Source organism: Dermochelys coriacea, chromosome 1 (assembly GCF_009764565.3).
Source record: "Dermochelys coriacea isolate rDerCor1 chromosome 1, rDerCor1.pri.v4, whole genome shotgun sequence".
Classification (NCBI taxonomy): domain Eukaryota; kingdom Metazoa; phylum Chordata; order Testudines; family Dermochelyidae; genus Dermochelys; species Dermochelys coriacea.
The window spans coordinates 243286347-243310924 of NC_050068.2; the positions used below are offsets into that span (position 1 = coordinate 243286347).

The 24578-nt window shown below is 44.5% G+C and overlaps 1 protein-coding gene across 1 annotated transcript in view; it reads left to right on the forward strand.

The window, feature by feature from the left end:
- Positions 1–1122: 1122 nt before the first annotated feature.
- The window catches only part of NINJ2 (ninjurin 2), a 70201-nt gene continuing 46745 nt past the window's right edge, over positions 1123–24578 (forward strand). The window contains exon 1 of the mRNA XM_038369535.2: positions 1123–1528. Within this exon, the coding sequence (XP_038225463.1) occupies positions 1496–1528 (33 nt within the window). The 5' untranslated portion in view covers positions 1123–1495. The remainder of the gene's footprint in view (positions 1529–24578) is intronic.

The following is a 24578-nucleotide window of genomic DNA, read 5'->3' on the forward strand; positions in this document are numbered from 1 at the left end:
CAATATAGAAAGAGATTTCAATCCCTACCTCTAAATAACAAGAAGAGCAAACCACTACATTTTGTTTTCAAAACTTCTTACGTAGAATTAAAAATATCAAATGGGAAGCTGCTGTCATGACAGTCTGATGTAGATTAGGACTCAGAAGCCTGCATTCTGAGCCCCAACCCATGCCTCACAGGATAAATATAATAGTCACTGATTTCCATGCTAATGAGGTTCACGAATTGTGCATGATTGCATGCGATGGACAGGCAACTTTCAAAATGGTTGTTAGATAAGTCTCTTATGTAAACTGATGTAAACAGTAGTCACCTTTTAAGAGAACCAAAAATGTTTTTTACTTTTACTTAAAAGTTAGATTGTGAGGCTAAATTCATCAATGCTTTGAAATGGTGCCACAGAACTACTAAGCGTTAATATCATTGTCAAATTAGGCCTTCTGTTGAAAAGTATCAGTACAATGGCAGTTCCCACTGAGAGAGACTTCAGCATCTTTCATAGACCGGGAGATACAGAAACGGTGATGAACACTGGTTAACTACATACATACTACATAGCCTGCTTCTTAACAAGATAATCTTTAGTAAAAAATATAACTTTCTGTGCCATTGTAACTGATCAGTGAAGTTGTCCTTCAAAGGACAAAACCTCTCCACCTGAACCTTGGTTGATGTAAAATTTCATAGTTCCTCTGAAGTCAATGGGGCTATGCTGATTTACACCGGCTGAGGATCCCATCTATATTGTATTCATGCTCTGTGACTTGATTTTGGCTGTGTACATTTCCATTCTAAATCACTTTTGGTCACTTCTCACTTACCAATTAAAGGAGAACCTCATTTGGGGCTGATACCAGGAATAGAAATTCCAGACCTAAATGATGTTTTTCTTGGTTGAGAAAGTGAGAAATAACTGAGAATGGGTTTAGAATGGAAATTCCATCTCCGCCTTCTCTAGGGCTTTGCTGTAATGCTGTTCAGCAGTGAAGGAACACGACTTTCTGGCCCGAACCGTCTCAGCCACTAGTTTTCAAACCATCTTCATATGATAGCCCTGATATGAACAGAGGGGCTCTGTGGCTACAGAGAGGGTTCAGGATTGTTGCTAAATGCTCTGTACAGTCTGTGCCATGACCCTCATGGTACGCTAGCTGCAAGAGAGAATTCCAGCCTAAGTGATCTCACAGGGCTCAGCTGGACCAAGGGAGTTAGTGGAGATATAGTGAACACAACTGTCATAGCAAATCTAAGAGAGATGTTTATTCCATGGACCATTCAGCATTTTGAAGACAAAGAATTTGTATGCCATCCCCTTCTTCCCCCGCACGTTTGTGCCAAGACGGACGTCTCACATCAGGCCAATGAATAGCAGGTCTGTTTCAGCAACTGTGCTCTCCTACCCAGAGGAATCATTATAGAGTCCGTGGGACTGCAGAGTCCCAAGCTACTGTGCAGTCTGCAGAGGGCTGAGGAAGAGACCTAAGGGCAAAAGGATGGCATCAGAAGGGGAAATCATCAACCTTCAAGTGAGTCCATCTTGGGGAATTACCAAGAGGGAAATGGGAGGGTAGAGGGAGGCAATATCAAATCCTGTCATTTACTCCTCTGTTTTGGTACTGTTTTGAAACCTCTTTGCTGACATTTTCAGCTCCCTTTGGAGAGAAGCTGATTGCAGGTTCTTCTCGACACTCTGCTAATGAAAGGGCTTATTAGCTCCTTATTGTGAAGGAGACAGGATGAAAGAAGAGCTGCAGGATCTTACTAGAATGAACTTTTTTTGTGGAGAGAGTGAAACACCAGAGGCGGTAGCATCAAGGTCTGAGAGGGAGGCAGTGCAAACTTTACTAGCTGTAAGAGTTTGAGCTGTTCCCCTCCTCACAAAGCCCTTCTGTGTTTGGCAGAAAGTGCTCCCAGTCTAGAAAGGAGGAAAAGAATACATACAGCAAATGCTGAGAGAAAGCATGAGCCAGGCTTTCCTATGTGGAGTTGATAGAGAAACAAAACCTATTGGTAAAACTCCTTCAGACCTATGTGTTTCCTTTGCAGGTGTTTGTTTTTTAAGGAGGGTGTTTCTTTGGACTCAATGTGTCTTTTAGGAAAGGGCAACTCTCCAAGGGTTTAGAAAGAAGTTATTAGAGATTGAAATCAAACCCCCCTGATCAGAAACATTTGCCAAATTTGGGAAAGTTCAGATTCAGATCTGCACCTGGCAGCTGGCCCCTTCTCTAGAACTACTCCAAGACTCAACTCCCAGATTTGGGGAAATCTGAACCAGTATCCAAACTTTGCAGTTGGCCTCCATCTTTATAGTGGCCTAAGCCAAATCTTAGAACTGAACACAGCAAAACCTTAGGGAAGTTCAGATCTAAGTCAAAATCGCTAGAGACTATAATGCAAAGAATTGGGCCTGTTGTTATGGAAATCATCAAAGCAGTAATAAAGAGGACTCATTCCCACAATCCCAAAATTTGTTAACATGGAATGGCAGAACAAAGAGAGTGACTGACTGGGGAAGGGGCCCAATGCAGGCAGATTCACAAGGTAACTTCAGCAGAGGAATGAGATGCAGTGCAAGATCTTAAAGGCCTGGAATGGGTGTCCTCAGACTCAACAGGAAAAAACAGAGCAGTATTCAAAGGTAGCTTTGCCAACTGGTGAAGCTGGATACTGCTATGGATGCCTCTGTTTGACCACGAAAAAGAGAGGGCTGATCTTTCCCAAAACAAGGTAGAAAGGGTGAAGGCAGAGGTATACAAACCAGGAACAATGGTAATGGGAAACAGGTCAAGATATATAAACTAAAGACAAACCAAACCCCCTGCATATGAATATACCACACTTAGGAAAAATTCAGATTTGTAGCTCAGTTTTGTGCATGAACCTAGCCTCCATAACAGGACAAAACAACCCCCTGGATCCAAATACTCCTGAGATTCAGAAAAGTTTGGCTCTGCATTCAGATTTGAACCTTGTGGCTTGGGCCCATCTCTAGTGTGACTGAAGGGCTATTAAGGGTAGCTTCAGTCAAGGGAGATAGTATGTGAGCAACTGAGAAGAGAGAGGTGGTTTGAATTTCAAAACTAAAATTAACATTTGTTTCTGAACCAGGCAAGTGCAGATATCATCCACTTCTCTGCAAAATCACCCAAGACAGAATGTTTTCTTGAGATTCTCTTAATGGCACCTCATGGGGGTTTTGCTAAACCAGACTTTACAAAACTTAGGCAAATATTCATAGGTTCCTGCATACTTGTCACCAGGAAACCTCCTGGATGATACTGGCAAAGGAAAGAGAGCATTATGGATCATGTAAGTGAGGAAGTAGAGGGTCCTTAAGGCAGAGCAAAGGAAGCAGAAGATGAAAGAGGAAAAAAAAGAGGAGTGAGGGAAAGATAGTGAATACGCTCTTTAATTAAAGGCACTTTTGACAGTAACCCTTGGTTCTTCGTTCTGGCTAATGGAATGCAGGTGCCCACTCTGAAGTCCAACAGCTACAGCCCTGGAGGCCCCTGCAGGTATAAGCCTACACATTCCGGGGCAATCCCACAGCTGCTGCATGAATCTTTATCTGAAAGAACTACTGTATGCTATTACAGTAACAGACAAGAATTCTAACGTATATTTCTATTGCTTTCATTTGGTTTTATTTTGTAGGCATTCTGTGCCCAAATGGCTGCTCACTGCCAACTAGAATTTTTATATTGCATCACATTTAGAGGCTTTCCATTTGAGAAAAGAATGCAAAACTTATGATGCTTTAACCTGCAATAGAGGAGGCATTTAAGATTATGAAGGCTCTAGTGAGAACTGATCAGTCTCCTCTTTTTTTAGCCTGTCCCATAACACGAGAACAAGAGCTCACTAGATGAAGTTAACAGAATAAAAATAAATACTTCTTCTCTCAGCATGTAGTCAGCCTGTGGAATTCACTGTGTCCTTGAGCAGGTCAGAGAGTTAAATATTGTAGCTGGCATTAAATAAGGGTCAGGATAATTTTATGACCAATAACAACATTTGGAGTTATGCAAGCTACATGAGGCACTTTCAAATCCCCTACTTCAGCTAATGGTGTATGAGCATCAGGAAGATTAACCCTTTGCCTCCAAACAACACTGTATAATTGATCAGGTGCATTAAAAAGGATACCTGCCAACTATCCCAGTATTGGAGCCACAGCTGCTTTCCTAACAAGCCAAGTAGCTAGCATTTCCTTACTCTCTCCTGCCCCAAAACTCTCCAAGTCCAGAGCACTTCTATGGAGTTTATTTTTCAACTCCCACTTCTAGGCACACATACAAAATATCAAACTGCACACAGATCCTAAAATGAGACACTGTCAACATGAAAAATTCTCTATATCAAGCTAGATACACTCCCATTCAGCAAAAACCTGAGTAAACAGATAAAACTATAACCCGAATTTGAAGGTGTATCTGTATTTTTCACCCCAAACATCTCTATTTATGGCTTTCAGATTTTGCCCGCAATGGCAGCTTCATTTTTCTCTATAAAGTATCTGATATTGGCTGTTGACAGGAAGTCAGACTAGGTGGACCAGTTTTCTGATCTGTTATGGCAAATTCCAAGCTGAGATAACTGGGAGCTGAAACAGCATTTGGGATATTGACATAAACAAAACAAAACCCGCCATCAGAGAGCCCATCCTGCCTCAGAGTTGGTGTTTGAAACCATAGTGACGGGTGCATTAGAAATGAAGAGATTGGTAAAATAAATTAGATTAGAGTTAGTTGAATACTACAAGATAATATCAGTGAACGTACGCTCCAATTCCAATTGGCCATTCAGTGAGATCATAGTTGCCACCTTATCATTTGCTGTTCATATATATCTGTGTGAATGGGTTTGGGTTCAAAGGAATGCTCACAGAATGAATGTTGTTCATATTCCTATGTGAACAATGATATTTGAAGATGAGTGTCCTCTGTTCACTTCTGTCAGTTTTTTAGATTGCTATTCTTCTTAAAAAGTTCCAGTCATCCAATGCATGGGGCAGAAATGATACCTTGCAAACTAAGTGATTGATCAGACAGTATAAATAACAAAGAATGAACAGATGAAGTGAGCAGTCTGAGACCACCCCATAGGCTGAAATTTGCTTGCATAAACTATTCAGTGAATACTTGTGAATATCAAGTACATTTCCAGAAATCAGGATGGATTTATAAACAATTTGTAACTAGAAAAAAAAAGAGAGTTAAATACATTACATAATTTACTCCCAAATGATAGTTTGACCAAATCTAGATTAACAGATTTTAGACAGGCAGATGAATAGAATTTGCATGACTTTAATGAGTGGCTATCAACCTGACAGCTGGGACTTTACTGAAACATTCACAAAATGAACGGAAAGTCCCACATAAATCATAAATTCTCTTTCCCACATCTCACTTTCACACTGCCTGATGACGGAATGTAGTGGGTTTGTTCACAACTGGATGAGACTTCTGTTTATTCTTGTTTTTTTGGCTTTAAGTTTTGCCCTCAGGCAGCATTGTGGTTACAAGTTCTCTGTCTGGGTACATAGTCGTCTGCTTCTTTTGCAGGAATAGCCAATTTGTGCTTTCTAGTGCTGCAGAAACTTTTACCCTCATTCAGCAATTTCCAAAAAATATGATAATATGATTTTATAGTCCAAGCACTGTTCCTGTCCCAGAGGGCTTCAATAATGCCATTTGGGCACTGGGAAGAATTTATAATACTCTATTTTAATAATGATACTCTGCATTCATACAGATCCTTTCATGTGAAGATTCCAAGTGCTTTACAAACAGTAAGTAAGCCTCATAATATCCTTGGAAGGTAGGGAAGGATTATCCCTATTTTTCAGATGGAGAAACTCAGTCACATAAAAAGAAAAGGAGTACTTGTGGCACCTTAGAGACTAACAAATTGGTGCCACAAGTACTCCTTTTCTTTTTGCGAATACAGACTAACACGGCTGCTACTCTGAAACCTGTCAGTCACATAAGTGACTTATCTAACTGTGAGGTAGCGATTCAATGACAGAGATAGGAATAGAGTCCAAGAGATCTCCCATTCCCCCAGCCTCTAACTATTAAATATCATTAACTCAAACTGTGAAATTCAGGAATAAGAACAGACTGTATATAACAAAAAGTCTAGGGTGGGATGGGAGGAGTGTAGAGAGTTAGGGAGAAAATTCACTGTGAAAACAAAGCTCTTCTAATATAGTCAGCAAAATAAGAGATGTGAAATCTGATATCAGACTGGAGAAAGGGAAAGGTCTTATGTCTGTTCCCCAAGTCACGGGGACTGAGATTCTACACAGCACTATCGAGGCTATTCTCCAGGCTGCCTGTCACACTAATGCTAGACGGCTTGGAGACTTGGTGCGAGCACATCACTGTGCAGAATGGGATTTTTTTACAGCAGTACTAATTTGATCTTTGTTCTCGAATCATGTTGTGATATTTCTCCTCACCCCTACAAATTCCTTGTGCTCCCCCTCTATTCCTCTATTCCTCTCCCTGGGTGTGGACAACTTTACTTAGAATGGGAGGGGCACAATGGCAATTTTTCAAGCACAGTATTTTTTGCGGGGGAGGTGTCTTGAAGAAATTGGATCAGTGGTAAAGGAGAAGCTGAGAGCGTTGTGCAGTATGGTGTATGCATACACACACAGAGATTAGGGGCCAGATTCATCCATGGTGTAACTCCACTTAAAATCAGAGGCCTTCAACAGGCATTAATTTGGTCCCAGTGCTCCACCTCAGGGAGGTTTGGTGAAAGAAAGGTATCAACATTTTAATGAATGATATTGAGGAGACTTATCCATGCTACTCATTTGAAGCACTGGACCACAATAGGGTTACAAATGTGAAAATATATATGGGAGTGGAGGATATTAATGGGTATTCTCCAATTATATGCAGAACACACTAAATAGTGAATTAATCCTGCTGACTATCTGTAATTCTTCCTGAAACAATGTGCATGAATAGGGATCACTGGATACCTGATCTTCCCCCAAATGCCACATTCAGAGACCCCATCAAACCATGTTCTCCCTCCTTCTAATCAGATGCTCTCCTTCATTCCCAACTGTTAGATGTATTTCACCTCTTATACATTGTGCATATGGGCTCCCTCACTGAGTGCATTGCTGTGCAGCAGAGAATCTGGCCCTCTGTGTCCTGACATTGTATGGAAATTGACAGTGCTGCATTACCCCAATTAATCTTTTGATAGGTATCAATGCAGCAACATTCTCTTCTTGTTTTGTCACCTCTCACATGCTAAGCGGAGATGTTCTGGCATTGTAATTTGATGGGAGATCCTCAAGGATACCTAACTGCAGGAGGAAGTGGTGTTTAATGATACAGTAGGTGGGACTTCTGATCATTTGTGGGCATCATAGAATCCATAGCACTCTTTGAAAGATATATTGGGCCAGATCCTCAGCTGGTGTAAATCAGCATAGCCCCTACTCAAATCAATGGAGTTTTGCTAATTTACATGACTTGAGGATCTGGACCTGCTGTTCTGGCCAAAGTGCAACGGGGGTAATTGTGTTCTCCTACCTAAACTGCCTCTGCTGGAAACAGACTCTTGACTTCCAGTCCTTAACTGTTGTATAAGCTACTGTGTGCTGTTAAACAGCCACTCCACTTAACCCTAGAGGTGGATGGAGTGAATCGTGTGTCAAGTTTGAAGATTAGTTTATAAAGTACTTTGTGATGAGAGTGCTACTGTACATGAATGTAAGATGTTATGTTTACTCTGTGCTGCCAAGCAACATCTTGACTAATCCATGGCCTCACTCATGGGTAAGATTAGCATAATTCCTGCTACTACCGAGACCAGTATTAGAGGAGGAAAAAGTCAATGACTCAACACAAATGGTACAGTGAACTTTCCCTCCAGTGCCTGTAAAAGTCACTTGCCATGCTGAAAATTACTCAAGTGAGAGGAAACAGATCCTGAAGATTCTTCAACTTAAGCCATTCTGGTAATGAATTCTGACCCTTGGCCTGCCTGAGTGGAGGACTGAGCAGGTGTAGCTGTTGCATAAGCAGTCCCCCTCTCTACGCAATGGAAAGGGGTGGTGATGAGCAAGCCTCACAGGGTTTGGATGGATCCAAACATTGTATCTATGCAGGTTTCCAAAAGGTAACCTGTCTCTCAGAGTGCCTTCAGGTGCCAAATCCATCCTTAGGATAACTACTGATGTCAATGGAGTTACCTGAGGGATAAATTTAATCCCTTAAATCTGAAATTCATGCGACAACAGGCTCTCTCAGGAGATTGTGGATGCCTTCTTAGAATACACTTCTTTATGGTTATTAAATATTTATATTGCAGTACTGCCTAGAGACTTCAGCCAGGTCAGGGCCTCATCATACAAGGCACTGTACAAACATATACAACATGCACCAAAGAGTTTTTGTGAACCCTTTGCACAACAACTGGTGCGAGATCCCTTGTCAACTCTAACCAATATGGGACACAAGATGACAAACTAGAGCAGAAGTTTAGTCTGTCCTTGTTCTGCAGTATCAGACCATAAGCCCAATCCTGCTCCTACTATGTTTGTACAGCTCTGAGCACTCAGCCAGAGCTCATTATATAAAAATACTATCATCTGCTTCCATAGAAATACTCTAAGAACAGGCTTTTTCACTGCCTCACAAGTCCTCCTATCCCAGCCAGAATCCTGAAGTGAACAAAACTTTTCTGAACATTTCAGAACCACCAAAAAACAGTTAGTTCAAGTCTGGAACTAGAAACAGGCAAAGGTTCTGGGAGTTTATTATATAATAATCTGGAGTAATTTGCCCACCCCTAAAGAGGACAATGGTGCAGCTGAGTCATCACAATGCCTTGTGTCAAGGGGATTCCAGCAACAACTCAAATTCAATGCTGCAACATTCCCCAGGGTGAGCAAAAGCAGTGCTTGTGGATGTAGTGGCATAGGGTGTTGATACTAAAATCAGCCAATAGGAAGAATGAGATGGAAGCACATGATTCTTTGTCAGCAGTGCTTCCTGTGGAGCGGGGGACCCTGAAATGTTTGGAGGCATGCAGGGTGAGACACAGAGAGTTTAGGGAATGAAAGCGTTTTAAGAACAAAGTATAAGTGTTTTTCTTTGTCGTTAAAACTCACAAGAGTGGGGGAGGAGGTAGTGAAAGGGGATGAAAAGCTTGGGGGAACCACAAAAACAGCAGACGCATGGAAAGAGAGATGAGACACTCTGTGGCTGAAGAGGCAAGACAAACTCATGTGGTTCTTGCGGAGAGGAATGAGGATGCCGAGGGCCTTTGCATTGAGTGGCACCATTTTCATGCAGAAAGAGGCAGCACATCTGCACAGCTGCACCAAGACCATGAACGAGGGGCAGCTTAGAAAAACAAGGTCAGCTGACAGGCGGAGTAAATACGCATGGGGACAAAAACATCCCTTTTCCCCGTGCTCTTCCCTCCAGCCCATCCTGGTTTGTTTGGCAGCTTTTGTAGGTCAGTGACCTCTGGTATTTTATTGTTTAGTTTTAGAGACTCCGCCTCAGCACACGGTAAGTGGGAGGCAGTCCAAAGCCACCTGGGAGCTCCCTTCCCTCAGAAGGGGCAGAGGAGAACACATGGCCTGTGAACTCCCCCACCTGCTCACAGGAAGGAACATTACAAGGCTGACAGTCCAAATGCCAAACAGTGAATGAGCCCTTGATTTCTGCTTAACATCAGAGGGACAGTTGCATTCCTCTGAACTAAGGGCCATTCTGTGCTAAAGACCCCTGTAGGGGGTCTCACCCTCAGCACCAGCATGGAGTGTAGTCTTCTCTGTTTTTTTCCAGATGGAAAAGCAGCTCTCCTCCTCCTCAGTGTATCCCTTAAGAGCTCCTCCATGTTCCTGCTAGCCTGCAGTGCAGCCCCTGCCACATGCTCCGTATACAGAGACCTATGGTGCAACCCCTCTGGGCTCCTCATTATTCATGGTATGAGTGAAGAATGGGTTTTGTTCAGCGTATAATCATAAGCCTAAGCAAGGCTATGCTGATTTCCTGATCTTCCAGCTACGATGATGAATTGTGATCTCAGAATAAAATAAAACAAATCTTCCCCAGAGTTGATGGTTTTTGCGAGTAAATGTGTCCTTTGTAACTTAAAAACCAAAGCAGATTATGAATCAGAGTTCACATTGGTTTCCATATCCTTCCCCAATGAGAACATTCTCCCAGCTCCTAAGAATTGAGAGGCTGTACCCATTCATCTTCCCAACTAGGGATCTATGTGCTATGACAATACAAATAATATATAATAATCATCACCTACCCTGTCATCCCAACAATTTAAACAAGAATTTAACTATCTTCATCTTTCTTCATGTCCTTCTTCTGTGAGCCAAACTCTTATGCCCGAACTGCCCCCGAGAGTGCATAATCCTTTTACTAGGCCTGATTCTCAATTACACCAAGACCCCTTTTCTAGTAGGTGTCATTTACATCCACTTTAATACCTCTTTACACTGTTAGAATGGTGTAAAGTCATCTTAGTGCAACTGAGAATCAGTCTCATTTTTGGTGCGAGTCTCTGTGTTAGCTCTTGTCCTCTGCCCTTAGTCGGATCTCAGATGCCTAGACAGTATGCTGATGGGTGCTCTAGAAATACATATTTAGATGGACAGCAAGTCTCTAAGTCCCTTCCCTCAGTACCAGCTTTTGTACTTCTTGATTTCTTCCCTGCTGGAGCTGGGCCCATCCAATTTTCATGGCTTCTGAAAGAGTGGCTAAATCTGCTGCAGTAGCCACTAGATCTAGGGGATATAAGACAATCTCTCAGAAGATTGGTGACGTCTCTCAGAAGTTGTGGTTTCTACACCTGCCTCTTCAAGAGAGGTGCTGGCTCTCATTCTCCATGACCTAAATGCATACCTGTGCAAAGTGGATGACATGAGCTATCATTCTGATTCTGTCACATTTTATCCCCACTTTGCGCAGGTGTTAATGATGGCAGAAAGGGCAAGGCAAGAAGAAAAAATCAGACCCATTGTGTTAATTTCAGCAAACAATCTGGACCAGAATTTTCAAATTAAGCCCCACAGCAAGGCCCCAAGATTGCTATTTAGGGACTTAAATAAAGGACCTGATTTTCAGGAAGTAGAGAGAGCTGAACACCAAACCTGCAGCTCTCATGGTCTTCAGTGAAAGTCAAGGGTGCTCAGAAACGCTGAAAAATCAGGCCACTTGTTTGGGTGCTTGATTATGGATGTAGGGACATAGCTTGAAGCCAACATCTTCAAACTTGTCTGCTTAATCTGGTCAGGGTTTGCTTTCCTGTCTGTATGATGATAACACTACTTACCCGCCTCACAGGGAAGTGAGGAGCCTGAGAGTTCATATTTGTAAAGCATGTTAAGATCCTTAGCTAAAAAACACTACCAAAGGGCTAACTATTATTATACAAAGTGCCTGCAAAAATCTGCCTGTGTGTATACCAGCATGTACAGATGTAGATATGTCCACAAGTGCAGGATTTGTGTTGGTACAAAGGGTACAGGGGTGTTTTTAGTGGCATTTCTATTGGTCCACATCTGAAAATATGGCTTGTGAGTCAAATGTGTATAAAAACATCTCTGGAAGGACGGGATGTTCCTGAATCATCTGTACCTCATAGCACTCACCAGCACTATCATTTTGGATACTCCCCAGGCTGGGACTATGTAATAAGGAGTGTCTGAACTACAGCTACAGAAATCTGACACTAGTTTCTTTTTGCCTGAGAGAAGGATACACTCATAGACGCTGCAAGAGATTTGTGTGTTAACGGCTACAGTTACAATTCATTGCAGCTTGTACACTGGGCAAGTTATAATTCCTTGTCATATTACACAATGAAATTGTGTGATGTTATAATTATGAGTTTCAGAGTAGCAGCCATGTTAGTTTGTATTATAGTTGTAAAAGCATTTCTATCCTAAGTTCTTATATTCATGCACTTATAAAGTTTCCCCCAAAATAACCCTTTGGGCTGAAATTTCTCATGCATATTCTCAGCTCAAAGGTAAATTGATTCTGGAACGTTTTGTGAAATCTCATCAACTGTTTTTGAGTGATCACAGCATGAAAAAGAGTTGTTGGGTTTTGGTTTCGCCATTTAAAGATATTTTCAGGTTTTTTACTTTGCACACAGATACTGCAAATACAGCACTTTTTTTTAAAGAGCCCAAACTCACCACAAACTTTATTCCTATGAAAGGACTAGTTTTTCTTCAATAGAAATGAAAGCAAAAATGCCCTCAGTGTACTGTGTCTTTGTATTGAAAGGATGCCTATTCACAGGCAATAGCACAGTGATGCTTTACTCTTCCATAGCACTTTCTATTCCAAGATCTCAAAGCTCTTTGCAAACATCAATGAATTCAGCCTCACAATTCCCTTATGAAGTAGGAAGTCTTTTTATACCTATTTTATTGATGGATAAACTGAGGCACAGATGGATAACTGACTTGCCCAAGATCACATAGAAAGTAAGTGGCAGAACCAGAAATGGAATGAGATCTCCTCTCACCTAGGCATGAGTTTTAAACAACTTATAGTGTGATAGATTTTCTTAAATAAAGCAGTAGTACCAACTAGGCAATCTGGTTTGAGCTTTGGCACATGGCTTGGATTGATTAGTACTTGGTGGTCCTGGTGACACCACCAGTTTTTGAAAAAAATATTATTTTTTTTATCCATCACCATGGTATCTGGGCACCTCACAAATCTTAACGTGAAATATTAATTGAAGATCTCAATGAGAGGCTGACCATATCACTCTTCTGCTACCTGAGCTTTACCAGTCAGCTAGGAAGCAAACTTAGGGCTTGTTTACAGATAAAGTGCAGCAGCAATGCAGCTGCACCACTGCAACACGTCTGGTCGGCATAATAAAACCACCTCCATGAGAGGCAGTAGCTATATCGGCGGGAGAAGATCTCTTGCTGACATAGTGCTGTCCACACTGGTGTTTATGTCAGTGTAACTTATGTCACTCAGGGGGACAGTTTATTCACACCCCTGAGCGACATAAGTTATGCCGACACAAGCTGTAGTATAGACATAGCCTAGGTAAATTGGGAAGGCACAGAGGTGTATTTTGCATCTTTTTTGTGGCCAGATTCATGCTTAACCATGTTTCTGCAGGGAGCAATTCCAAAGCCTTAGTGTAACTGGGAATCAGGCCTCAAGTTGGGAAGGAAGGAACCCTTCCAAAGAATAACCAGTGCCCTCCCGTCTTCCCAAGTCTGCAGACAGATGAAATGATAGCTCTTTAAAAAGGGTTAATGATGATATAACATAATGATGATTATTTAATTGACCACGTTTATTTCACTGTTGATCATTTTACCTTCTGACTCCCTTCGGATGGTGGGTCGAGGCCCTGTGCTGATTTGGCTGTTTGCTTCAACCCTCCTCCTTCTCCCCCATCCCTCTCCCTCACAGTCTCTTCACCTCAGCTTCACTCCACGTGACCGGCCCCTCTTGCCTGTTCCTCCCCTTCCCTGTCTCTCTCACCCTCCTTCCCTTTCCTTTCTATGTACCTGACACAGCCAAAAAAAATTAATAATTGTGGCACAAACATGACATTTGCCACCATCCCATTGTTCACTCTGCTTATGTGTTTTACCCTTCCCCCATCCCATGTCTCTCTTGCTGTGATGGGGCAGAGAGGCCTCACACGGGCAACAAGGGGGTTAATGAGGCAGCTAGGCTCACTCTGGCCACCAGAGGATTAAGGAGAGTCTGTTGGCCCAACTCTGCTACATCTGCAATACACGTCAGGCATGAAGAGGGGAGTTAAAAGGAGGAGACCTAGCTCAGCTCAGGGCTGAACAGGGAGGAGTGCACAGCTCTGCTTCGTCCTTGATGAAGGAAGCCTGGTTCCAGCCAAGATTCTGAGACACTTTGCTACCTGGACAAGCCTCCCACTCGATGGGACAACTAGGCTCAGGAAGATTGATAAGAAAAGGACTAACTGAGACAAGCTCTGTGTAGAAGGATGAGGTCCTGCCCACAAATCCCGAGACTAGCCTGATTTTGAGTTCACTGGTTTTCCTTTCATGTTGGACTCTAATACCTGAGAAGAGGTCTTTAAATCAAGATCTGAGGACTTCAGTCACTCAGCCGGAGATTATGGGCTCATTGCAAGCATGGGTGGGTGAAGTTCTGTGGCCTGCCATGTACAGGAGGTCAGACTAGATGATCAGGCTGGTCCCTTCTGGCTTTAAAATTGATGAGTTTAGGCAAGGCTGTCCTTACCCATACACAAAGCACGCAGCTGCATAGGGTACCAGGAAGCCCTGCTCCAGCCCCTGCTCTGGCTCTTCCCCAGGCCCCTGCTCTGCCCCGCTTCATCCCAGCCCCACCCCCATTCCCCTGAGGACTCCAGAAGCGGTCAGGCTCCCTGCACTCATCGGTAAGTAGGGTGACCCGGCCCCAGCCTGCTCCGTTCCCCTGGCTCCCAGCCGTGCTGCCGGCAAGTGCTTCCCCTCCCCCCCAAGCCTGGGAGCCAGGGGAGCAGAGCAGGCTGGAGCCGGGTCACTCCACTTCCCGCAGGAAGTGGCCAGCCCCCATCCCCAACAGAGGCTTGGGGCCAGCCCCCACTGTGAGGCATGGGGCCGGGCCCCACATAGCCCCCAAGTGGAGGCCTAGGGGAAGCCCCCCCAAACCCTCCCGCACTCCCCTCCGTGGAGGCCTGGAGCCCCACACAGCCCCACTCCCCCTGCACCAAAATAGCTAGGGACAGACCTGAGTTTAGGTAAGAGATAAGACTCAAGTGTGCCATAGACAGAGGGCTAAAGCAACATAGCAATGGGACTGCGAGGAGCGATACTTAACTACTGGGGACCTGCAGCTGGGTGAGCTGCCACAGGAGGGTACTGCTTAGGCAGCCTGGTTACACCTGGTTAGATGATATTACCTAATTGTTTCCTTGTACTCTCCCATCTGTGGTCTCTTGCCATATACATTAGACTGTAAGCCCTCTGGGGCAGGAACTGTCTGTTCTGTTTGTACAGAACTTAGCACAATGGGGTCCTGGTCTGTGACCGGGGCTTGTAGGTGCTATGATAAAACAGATTACAATAAAGTGCCACTTGTGATACATAGAATTAGGATGACCAGATGTCCGATTTTATAGGGACAGTCCCGATTTTTGGGTCTTTTTCTAATATAGGCTCCTCATAGACTCATAGACTTTAAGGTCAGAAGGGACCATTATGATTGTTTAGTCTGACCTCCTTCACAATGCAGGCCACGGAATCTCACCCACTAACTCCTGTAACAAACCTCTAACTTATGTCTGAGCTACTGAAGTCCTCATGGTTTAAAGACTTCAAGCAGAGAATCCTCCAGCAAGTGACCCGTGCCCCACGCTGCAGAGGAAGGCAAAAAAAATCCCAGGGCTTCTGCCAATCTGCCCTGGGGGAAAATTCCTTCCCGACTCTAAATATGGCGATCAGCTAAACCTTGAGCATCCTATTACCCCCACACCCCTGTCCCGATTTTTCACATTTGCTATCTGCTCACTCTACATGGAATCTATGGCCCTTCTTAAACAAGAGGCATTTAATAAAGAAAAAGCTAGAAATACAGGCACAAAGAAAGGGATTTCCAAACATGAACTCCAGATCTTTCTGGTTTGTTGATCAGGAACCACACCCTTTCTGGAACTCTGTACAGCACAGGGAAACAGGTAGTGACTGAATCATGTATTGCAAGTAAACAGACTACACCACCACTTTTTTTTTTTCTGTGGATCACACTAGCTTTGACCTCTGTCTTGATCTTCATGTGCTAGATTCTTGGGAGCTGGTGCTGGGCTGATTCCTTAGGCAGTCCCCATTCTTGGCATGTAATTGTGAAAAAGTTGCTTGAGGAACATACACAATTTCAGTCTCACTGGTGAGCTTTATCAAAAGGCTCTTGCTTTGACATGGTGGCTCCACATATATTTCTAAGGAATCTGGAGCTTTCACAAACTGTTGTTCTCCCTCTGGTGTTTGCTGTTCAGCTGGCTGAGCAGTGTAACCTTTAAAACACATTGCGAAGGGGATCATGAGCGCCAACTCCATGGGTGCTCCGGGGCTGGAGCACCCACAGGAAAAACAGAGTGGGTGCTCAGCATTCACTGGTAGCCCCACTTATTAGCTCCTCCCCTTCCCCCCAAGTGCTTCCTGCCCACTGGCAGGCCCTGCCAATCAGCACCTCCCCCTCCCTCCCACCGCCTCCTGCCCACCAAGAACCGATCAGCTGTTCAGCAGTATTCAGGAGGCGCTGGGGGGAGGGGAGGAGTGGGAGCAAGAATAGGCAGGGGAGGGGGCAGAATAGGGCAGGGTGGCAAGAGGCATGGTGGGGGCTTGTGGTGGAGTTGAGCCTGGAGTGGAGTGGGCGTTGAGTACCCCCCTGGGAATTGGGGAAGTTGGTACCTCTGAAGTAGATTGAGTGCTCATGAAAACTGCCAGCCTATTTAAATCCTGGGAATGGTGGGCAAAGCCCACCAGAACAATGGAAACCCCCTGCACAAATGAGGGCAGGGCCTAAGAACTTAACTGAATACAGGGACAAAGAATGAAAAAACAGGGCTAGGGTGCAATCAGTCTGTCTTCTGGGAAAGGCGGGTGTGAGCCTACAAGAACAAAAGGCCCACCTCCCTTAGAGGAGGCAGGGACCACAGGATGAGAAAACTACTAAATATAGGGGGCAACAAATGACAAAACAGGGACATGGGGTGAGGACTGGGCAGACCTGGAGACTGAAATTTTCTATCCACAGAATAGAGACAGCACAGACTTCCCATGATACCCTGCCAATCTGCCACTAGCCTGAAATGGAGGGACTCTATCAAGAGTGGGAGGTTAATTTAGTCTGAGTCTGCTGCAACAAAGGGGACAGTTAGCACCAACTGTGCTATGGACACTGTTACAGAAGTGTTCTATGTCTGTATCTTTACACAGAGCTCCTAATAACTACTAGGTGCTGGGCTCATTTCACAAAGGCCACTGAAGAACAGATAGCAACAGCTATTGGTGACTACCAATTTGAATCATGACAGGTTTCAGAGTCGCAACCGTGTTAGTCTGTATCTGCAAAAGGAAAAGGAGTACTTGTGGCACCTTAGAGACTCTAAGGTGCCACAAGTACTCCTTTTCTTTTCACTTGAATCAGTTTTCAGCTGGTGACGTAGAGTTCAATGGCTCTGCAATCCATTACCAGCCCGCTGAACTATCTCTGGCAATGAACCTCCAAGGGCACTTCAGAGCTACTGCGCTCAGTCTGCATTATAGGATTCACTCTCCGGGCCAGTTGAGTGGCAAAACAGTGATTCACTAGGGTCTAGGAGTGGGGGAACAGTCTCAGAACTCTGGGAGTGGGACCAATGTGTTGGTGAGTTCAGGTGGGGCAATGCTGATTTTAACAGGTCATTTAAAATCATTTCCTGTTGGCTCATTCCCACAATATATACACTGCAACATTATATCTTCTGTGGGAGAAGCTGACTCAGCCACTTGGCTGCAGAGAAAGGTGTTTGTCTAGCAGACTAAATATCCCATGACAATCAAATGGCAAAAAGCAGAGAAGAGATGCATCACCACTCAGGCATATATGGCATCACCATAAGGCATACCCCTCTTTACTGTTATCTGAGCGTGTCTTGTCTTGTTCACCCCCTCTATTTTCTCCCTGTCTGATGAGAATTTGTTTCTCACTGGGCTAAGAGTAAGCAGTATCCAGTCTATCTACTCGTAATGTGCCCAACATCATTGTACATGCACCCTAAAGTGGCTTCTGCTTTTGTTTAATATATTAAATGCCACAGACATACTAAAAAGGAAAATGCACATGCTAAACTCAGACGGGTAAAAATGGTTTTGGACTATTATCTTGGAGTTAAAACATAAGGTGGGAGCAATGAGCCTTAGGTTCTGCTCCATACTCTGCCATTGATGATGTCACTTAATTTTTTTGTGCCTCAATTTACCGTGTGCATGTTTGGGTACATCTACATTACAGTCAGAGGACAGATTGCAACTTGGGTAGACATGCCTAAAGATAGCTTTAATAGCTAGCACAAATACCAATAACAGGGAAGATGGAGAGACACGCAGACATTGGCATGGGCTAACAACACCAGTAGGTACCCAGGATTCTGGGCAGCCTGTGCTACTGCATCTTTGCAGCTATTTTCAGAACGGTTAACTAGATTAAAGCTAGCTCAGGTATGTCTACATGAACTGAAAACCACACCTCTGATTCCAGGGTAGACATACCCTAAGTGTGTGCGCATGTACTTATAAAGAGCTTTGTGATCTTCAAATGAAAGGCACTAAACATGTCCAAAGTGTAAGTCTGCTACAGAAGCACAGTACACTGTGAACCACTTCAGCTGTTTTCAGATTCTGTTCCCTGCACACACTCTGCTGGGATAACCAGACAAAGCTTCTTATTACCTGTCCAATCCTTACACCTTCCAAAGCAGATTCACTGATACTACTTGAGGAGGGACACCTGCGGGAGGGAAGCCCTTCTTAAAACAGGGAAAATACAAAGACAAAGGAATCTGGAATTTACTGATCACAGCTTTCTTCTGGGAAGATTTGTGTTACTCCTGGAGGGATTCTGCAGGACTGCGTGCCCTCAAGAAACACAACCCCCCGCCGCCCGCGATTTCCTGCGTTTCCCTGCAGAAAATGGCAGGGAAGCCACGGGGGGCGACCCTGGGTACATTTTGGGGGGTGATTTCTCCACTCCAAAGAGAGGCGAGGCACAGAGGGTTACATGCCACTGCCCCCGCACCGCGCCTCATCCCGCAAGCACGGAGCTGCCCAGCTGAACGAGGCCGTCTGTGTCTCAGCTCCGCCGCCTCCTGGGTCCTAGTGCCAGTCGAGCTCCCCTTCTGTGTGCTGGGAGCCTTCCTGGTTTCTATTCTGTGCAACAGTGAGTGCCCACGGTGGGGCTGGGTAAGAGGGCGTGAGGGGAAGAGGCAGTGGGGAAGGAAGGGGGTGGAGAAGAAAAGGGGATGGGGAATAGCAGGGGGAAGTGGGAGCCCGGCATGCGGTGTCCCCTCGGCAGCAGCTGGAGCTCCCCTGTTAAGCAGGCCCATCGAACCCTCACCCTGACAAGCCCTACCCCCCTACACCTGGATCCCTACAATGAGCCCCCCACACCCTGACTCCTGCACTCCACTGATCCCCAACCAACTGCACCTGGATCCCCACTCCATCAAGCCCCACTCCCCCAGCACTTGGACCTCCACAGACTCCCCACCGAGCACCATATCCCCACACCCAGCCCCCTCTCTTGAGCCCCAACCACCTTCACCTGGATCTCCTGCAGAGTCCCATTGCCCCTGCACCCAGAACCCCGCAATGTGCTCTGTACATCCAGATCTCCCACTGAGCTGCCTGCACTCAAATTGCCCCACACAGAAACCTCTGCCCTACGCCTAGATCCCCCCACACTAACCCCACTTGGATCCTGCTGGGCTGAGCCTGCCCACCCACACCTGGTGCACCTGGCGCAGAGGGGTAGGGCCCTAGGGCGTTTCTGGGGCAGGCCCAACCCTTGCACTGTGCAGCCTCACTGCCAAGTCTCTGTACCGGGGTAGGTGGGGGCTTCAGGGTCATCTCCCACCTCAATGCAACCAGTGGCCTGTGCTCCCCACTGCTATGCTGGAGCCACATTTATTTAATGACAAATAAAATTTGCAGAATTTTGAAATATTGTGAACATAATTTGTATTTTTGGTGCAGAATTCCCTCAGGAGTATAATGTATATACCACGGGGCCTATTCTCCTCTGAATACATTGAGGAGGGTGAATATACCTTTCTGACGTCGTCAATAGTCTCTCTGGACCAAAAGCTCTGGGACTATTAGATTAGTTACTGAGCAGCCTCTGTTCTGATTTTCACCTGAGGTACCTCTTACACTTTTAGTCAGCACTAATATACTATAGCCTGGGAACAGAGAGAGGGCTATGTTAGGTGAATGAGGGCTGCTGTTTCTCAGGGGTGAAGATATTAGGAAGGTTGGTACATGCTAATTTTTAAAAGCTGTAAATAGGGAGATGTATAGGAAGAAGAATGGGGAAAACCTTTTAACAACAGCTAAATACACAGGGTTGGCAGAGTTAAGAGCCTCAAATAGGTTTTGGAAGGAATTATTTATAATAAATTTTTTCAGAATATGCTTGACTTTTTCGGAAGGATCAACAAATATATTACTATTTGGTGCCCAATTCAAGGACAGAGGACAACAAGGGTGAAAATTCTACTAAACAAATATCTTCCCGAGCAGGGGTGTCCAGCATGTATGGAGAAATGTAGATTTAGGAAGATTGATTATTGGAAATAATATTCTAATTTAATGAGGGAAGGGAACTTCTTCCTGCACCCCCTTCTCTGATGGAATATTATATCTGCAGAAGTGTTCCTAGGTTTAGGAATGCCTATAGACAACATGATGGAAGGATGCCTAATTGCCTGCATTTTTCGCTTGGGAGGCTGACTGGCGGGGACGGGACAGGGAGGGGGGAAGAGAAGGGCAGCACAAAGCAGCTTCATGAGACACTGTGCAATTTATGGGAAGTAGAGCTTATAGGACATACGACACTGTGAGAAGTAAAGACCGTGAGACAAAGAGAATTACTGCAAAACTGCACACTGTGGTGGAATTACTGCCACCATTGCCTACCCTGCCTTTGTGTCTGGACTTGTGTATCTAACTAGATGTACTACTGAGCAATAGGAGCACAGGAGTCCTGACTTCTTTGAGGATCTCGAGATAGCCCTGAGGCAAAATGTCTGCTCCAGATTCAGACTTCCTATCGCTTCCCTTCCCACCCACCTACTCCCAAAAAATTGGAGAAGTTGTTTGGATCCAAAGTTTTGTTCAACCCATTCTACTAACTAGCTTTTGCTGCAAAATTTGAGATCCGATTCTGAAATTCATCAGAGATCAGAGGCATTTGTTTCAGCAAAGGCGTCAGCATTGACACGCTCCCCTCCAACTGTCCCCCCTGTACAGACTCAAGAGAGGATGGATATCAGATATATTAACAAATGCATACCAGTTTCTGGGTGTTCCTGTTTGCTTCCTTGTCCTGTCTTGGTAACTGAAATTTAAGTGCTTTCTAGACTTCAAGGAATTGCATATTATGTAATGATAATGTTCTAGGTGATAGGCATTCCCTTTGCTCCCTTAACTCAGACTTTCCCCCACCTTGCACTAAGTTTTCATTTGCTATACTCGCTCAGGCAGCATGGCCCAAAAGATCCCTGAAAGTGATATCCACAAAAGTGACCTCTGCAAAACAAAGCCTTCACTAAGACAAACATGAGGATCTCACTGATATCTGGGTGTATTGTGCCACAGCTTTCATCGCACACCTATCAGCCTCCCAAGCTCAGTTCGTTAGTGTTCAACCTCTTCACAGCATTTAGAGTTCACTGTAAAATCATGGGCCTGTTTCTCTACCAGTTTGCCCTTTTACACTTGTGCAAAATTGGATGTAAAATGCTACCAAATCAGAATTTTCCACTCACTTACATCAGTGTTAGCATTTTAAGTCCACTTGGCACAAGTATTTATTTTTTTAAAAACCCTAGAAGCAAGATAGTGGAAAAAAAAAAACAGGCTAAACTCTAAATGTGGCACCTGAACTACAAAAGGAAGGGGGCTGACACTGATCTAATTTGAGAGCTCAATTCGAGGACACATGAGAAAACAGTAAATTTGTAGAGGATACCCAGGAATAGTTGTTGAAAGATTCAGAGGGTGTTCCTTTTGGCAGGACGTCAGGTTCAAACAACAAGCACTGAACTAACAACAATAATACTTTCTACACATAGGTAGTGCCTTTCATTTAAGGACCAAAAGGGCTTTTACAAACAATAATTAATGACAAGCTCTGGAAGAAAGGGGAATAGAGACTGTTGATAATTTGGTAGATGCCACAGATTCACTGATGTTGAAAGGCAGAGTAGAGTAAAGTAGGGTTTTATATACACCTGGTGTTAGAGAAGATAGGGTCCCCCTGTTAGTATTTGTGTGGAGGCCTTGTGAGCATTCTTTGCAGCGGACTTGGGTAAACTTAATAGGCCAGTATTTTATTTTTTTAATAACCCAGATGCCTAAGTGGTTACATGCAAAAATGTGTGTGCATGTGTATAATCAGGTAACCACACAAGCAAAAGATTAAATTGCATGCACTAGAGAGGCATTCGGTGCTTGCATGTACAACTACCTGGTTTTGAATGTACATTTTTGTATACTGTGCTTGCAGTTGCCTGTATGCACTGATTTACTTATGTTTTCTGGGATGAATTCAGTGACCTGTTTTTGAAAGATATCCATATGAACATAGGAAAGGAGAGAGAGAGGCCCAAACTGAAACCCTATCTCTAAGTACTCCCAGACTTTGAATCCAGACCCAAACTTTTCAGTTTAGGACTATATCTACTAGAAAGCAGCTCTAGCCTATGCTACTTGCCTTTTCACAAGAACAAAAACAGGGCCATTCTTCACACACCTCCACTGGCTTCTTGTCCCTTTCAAGATACAATTCAAAATGTCCCTCTGTTTTTAAAAACCTTCCAAGGACTTGCTCCATCCTACCTTAGTCACCTTGGGACAAATACACATGGGCAGTCTAAGATAGTGTACAGTTACACCTTCTTTCAGGCCACTGGGCACAAATTACACCACACGGCTTGTCTACATAGCACTTTACTACAAGCCAGAATGTGAAGCTACAGTGAACCAGCTTGCCACACAGTAATGTCCCATGTGGACACTGCAATAGCACACTGAATATCTTGGAGTGTGGCTTAAGCCTTTAGACTACCCTCTGAATTTTGCCCCTTACCTCTTGCTCTATTCATTCACCACCGTCCTTATTTCTGTCTATTAACACAGTCTCACCATATTTCACACAGCAAGAGCTGATGAGAAAGTGCCAGAGCCTTGTGACTTGTGCCACTAAGTCACTTAGCCACTTTTGAAATACCCATCCAGAGTCTGCATTAAAGAAGTTGCACAATGTGAGATATTTCTTTGTATTGCATTATGGTAATAATGCTGAAGCCTACGGCATGGTAATCAGTCTGAGACATGAAGAATAGAGAGAATGAAAATCAGAGCTGGGCGGATGTCAAACTATTCACTTTGTTTATGGTTTAATTGCCTTTATGTGGATGACTGAACTTTTTTTTCCTCTTGGTATTTGGAGTAACAGTCAGGACTGTTACCAGGGGCAGGGCGAGTGGGGCAGCTGCCCAAGATGCAAATATGTTTCCTCTCCCCCTCAGATTTCTGCCTTTCTTGTAGCACAGGCCCCACAGTTTGAAAACCATCACCTCCTGCCAGGAGCTGGTGGACTGGAAGCTGCCTGGCCCACTTGGGCTCCTGGCTCTACGTGCTGTGGGAGCTGGGATGCTGGCTGGCTGCCCAGCAGTCCTCGCTGCCCTGCTTCCTGAGACTGGCTGCCTCGCCACAGCCAGGCACTCCCCAGGCAGGGTGGATGGCACAGCTCCAGGCTGCACCCCAGGGTGCTCTTGCCTCTCCCACAAAGGAGCCCAACGCTGGTCAGTAATGCCCACTGGAGTAGCCCCTGCCTGCTGAACCCAGCTGCTATAAGATGCTCCCTGAGGTGCTCGCTCGCTGCAGCCCTGGTGCTCCTGGCTCTGCTGCTGCTCCTCAGCCTAGAGGTGACGCATGGGGCAGTTGTGTGGCTTATTCGCAACCCTGAGCGACATAAGTTATACCGACATATATGGTCGTGTAGACATAGCCAGTCTGGAAGTGAATTAGCAAATAACTGCTTTAGTGAGAAGCTAAATTCAACTATTAGAGCAGGAGAAAGAACAGACCGTCACCACTGCCTGTGTCATTCGCTAGAGAAGTTTCTGCAGCCTCCTGTCTTAGAATCATAAGGAAGATTTTATGCTCAGTTATCAAGAAATATTTTCTACCATACACGTGTTCATGGAATCTCATTACTCCATACATTATATCTAAGGCCTCTTTATTTGGGTATAAATCCTTTCAGATCTTATCCATCTGTGTGATTCATATTCACTGGGCTTCTCTCTGTCATCGGGCACTCTGTGAGCAATCACAACTTCTACTTCATCTGGGGAGACCTCCCAAGCAAAGATTTCAGGTACAGTATGTGCCCAAAGGTATTGACAGCTGTGCAAGTGGCTAAGCCTGCTTATCTGCACCAAATGGCTTCTGTCTTTTGTGACGCCACAGAAAGCACTCAGCATCTCACTTGCAGGATTGGGCCCTGATCAACAGCATATTCAGTGAATGACCCACAGCATTTCTGAGAGAGGGAACACTGTCCCATGATTTTCTTCATGCTGTATAAAACATCTGCCCAAATCCTTACCAGTTAGATACACACAAAATAAATTTTCCCATGGTGGTTTGCAAAAATCGCTCAGCTCAGTCACATTGGTCAGCTCAATATTGATGCTAACTTTACTATAATTATTTGTATTACCACAGCTCTCAGGAGCCCCAGTCGCGAGCCAGGTCCCTTTTGTGGAAGG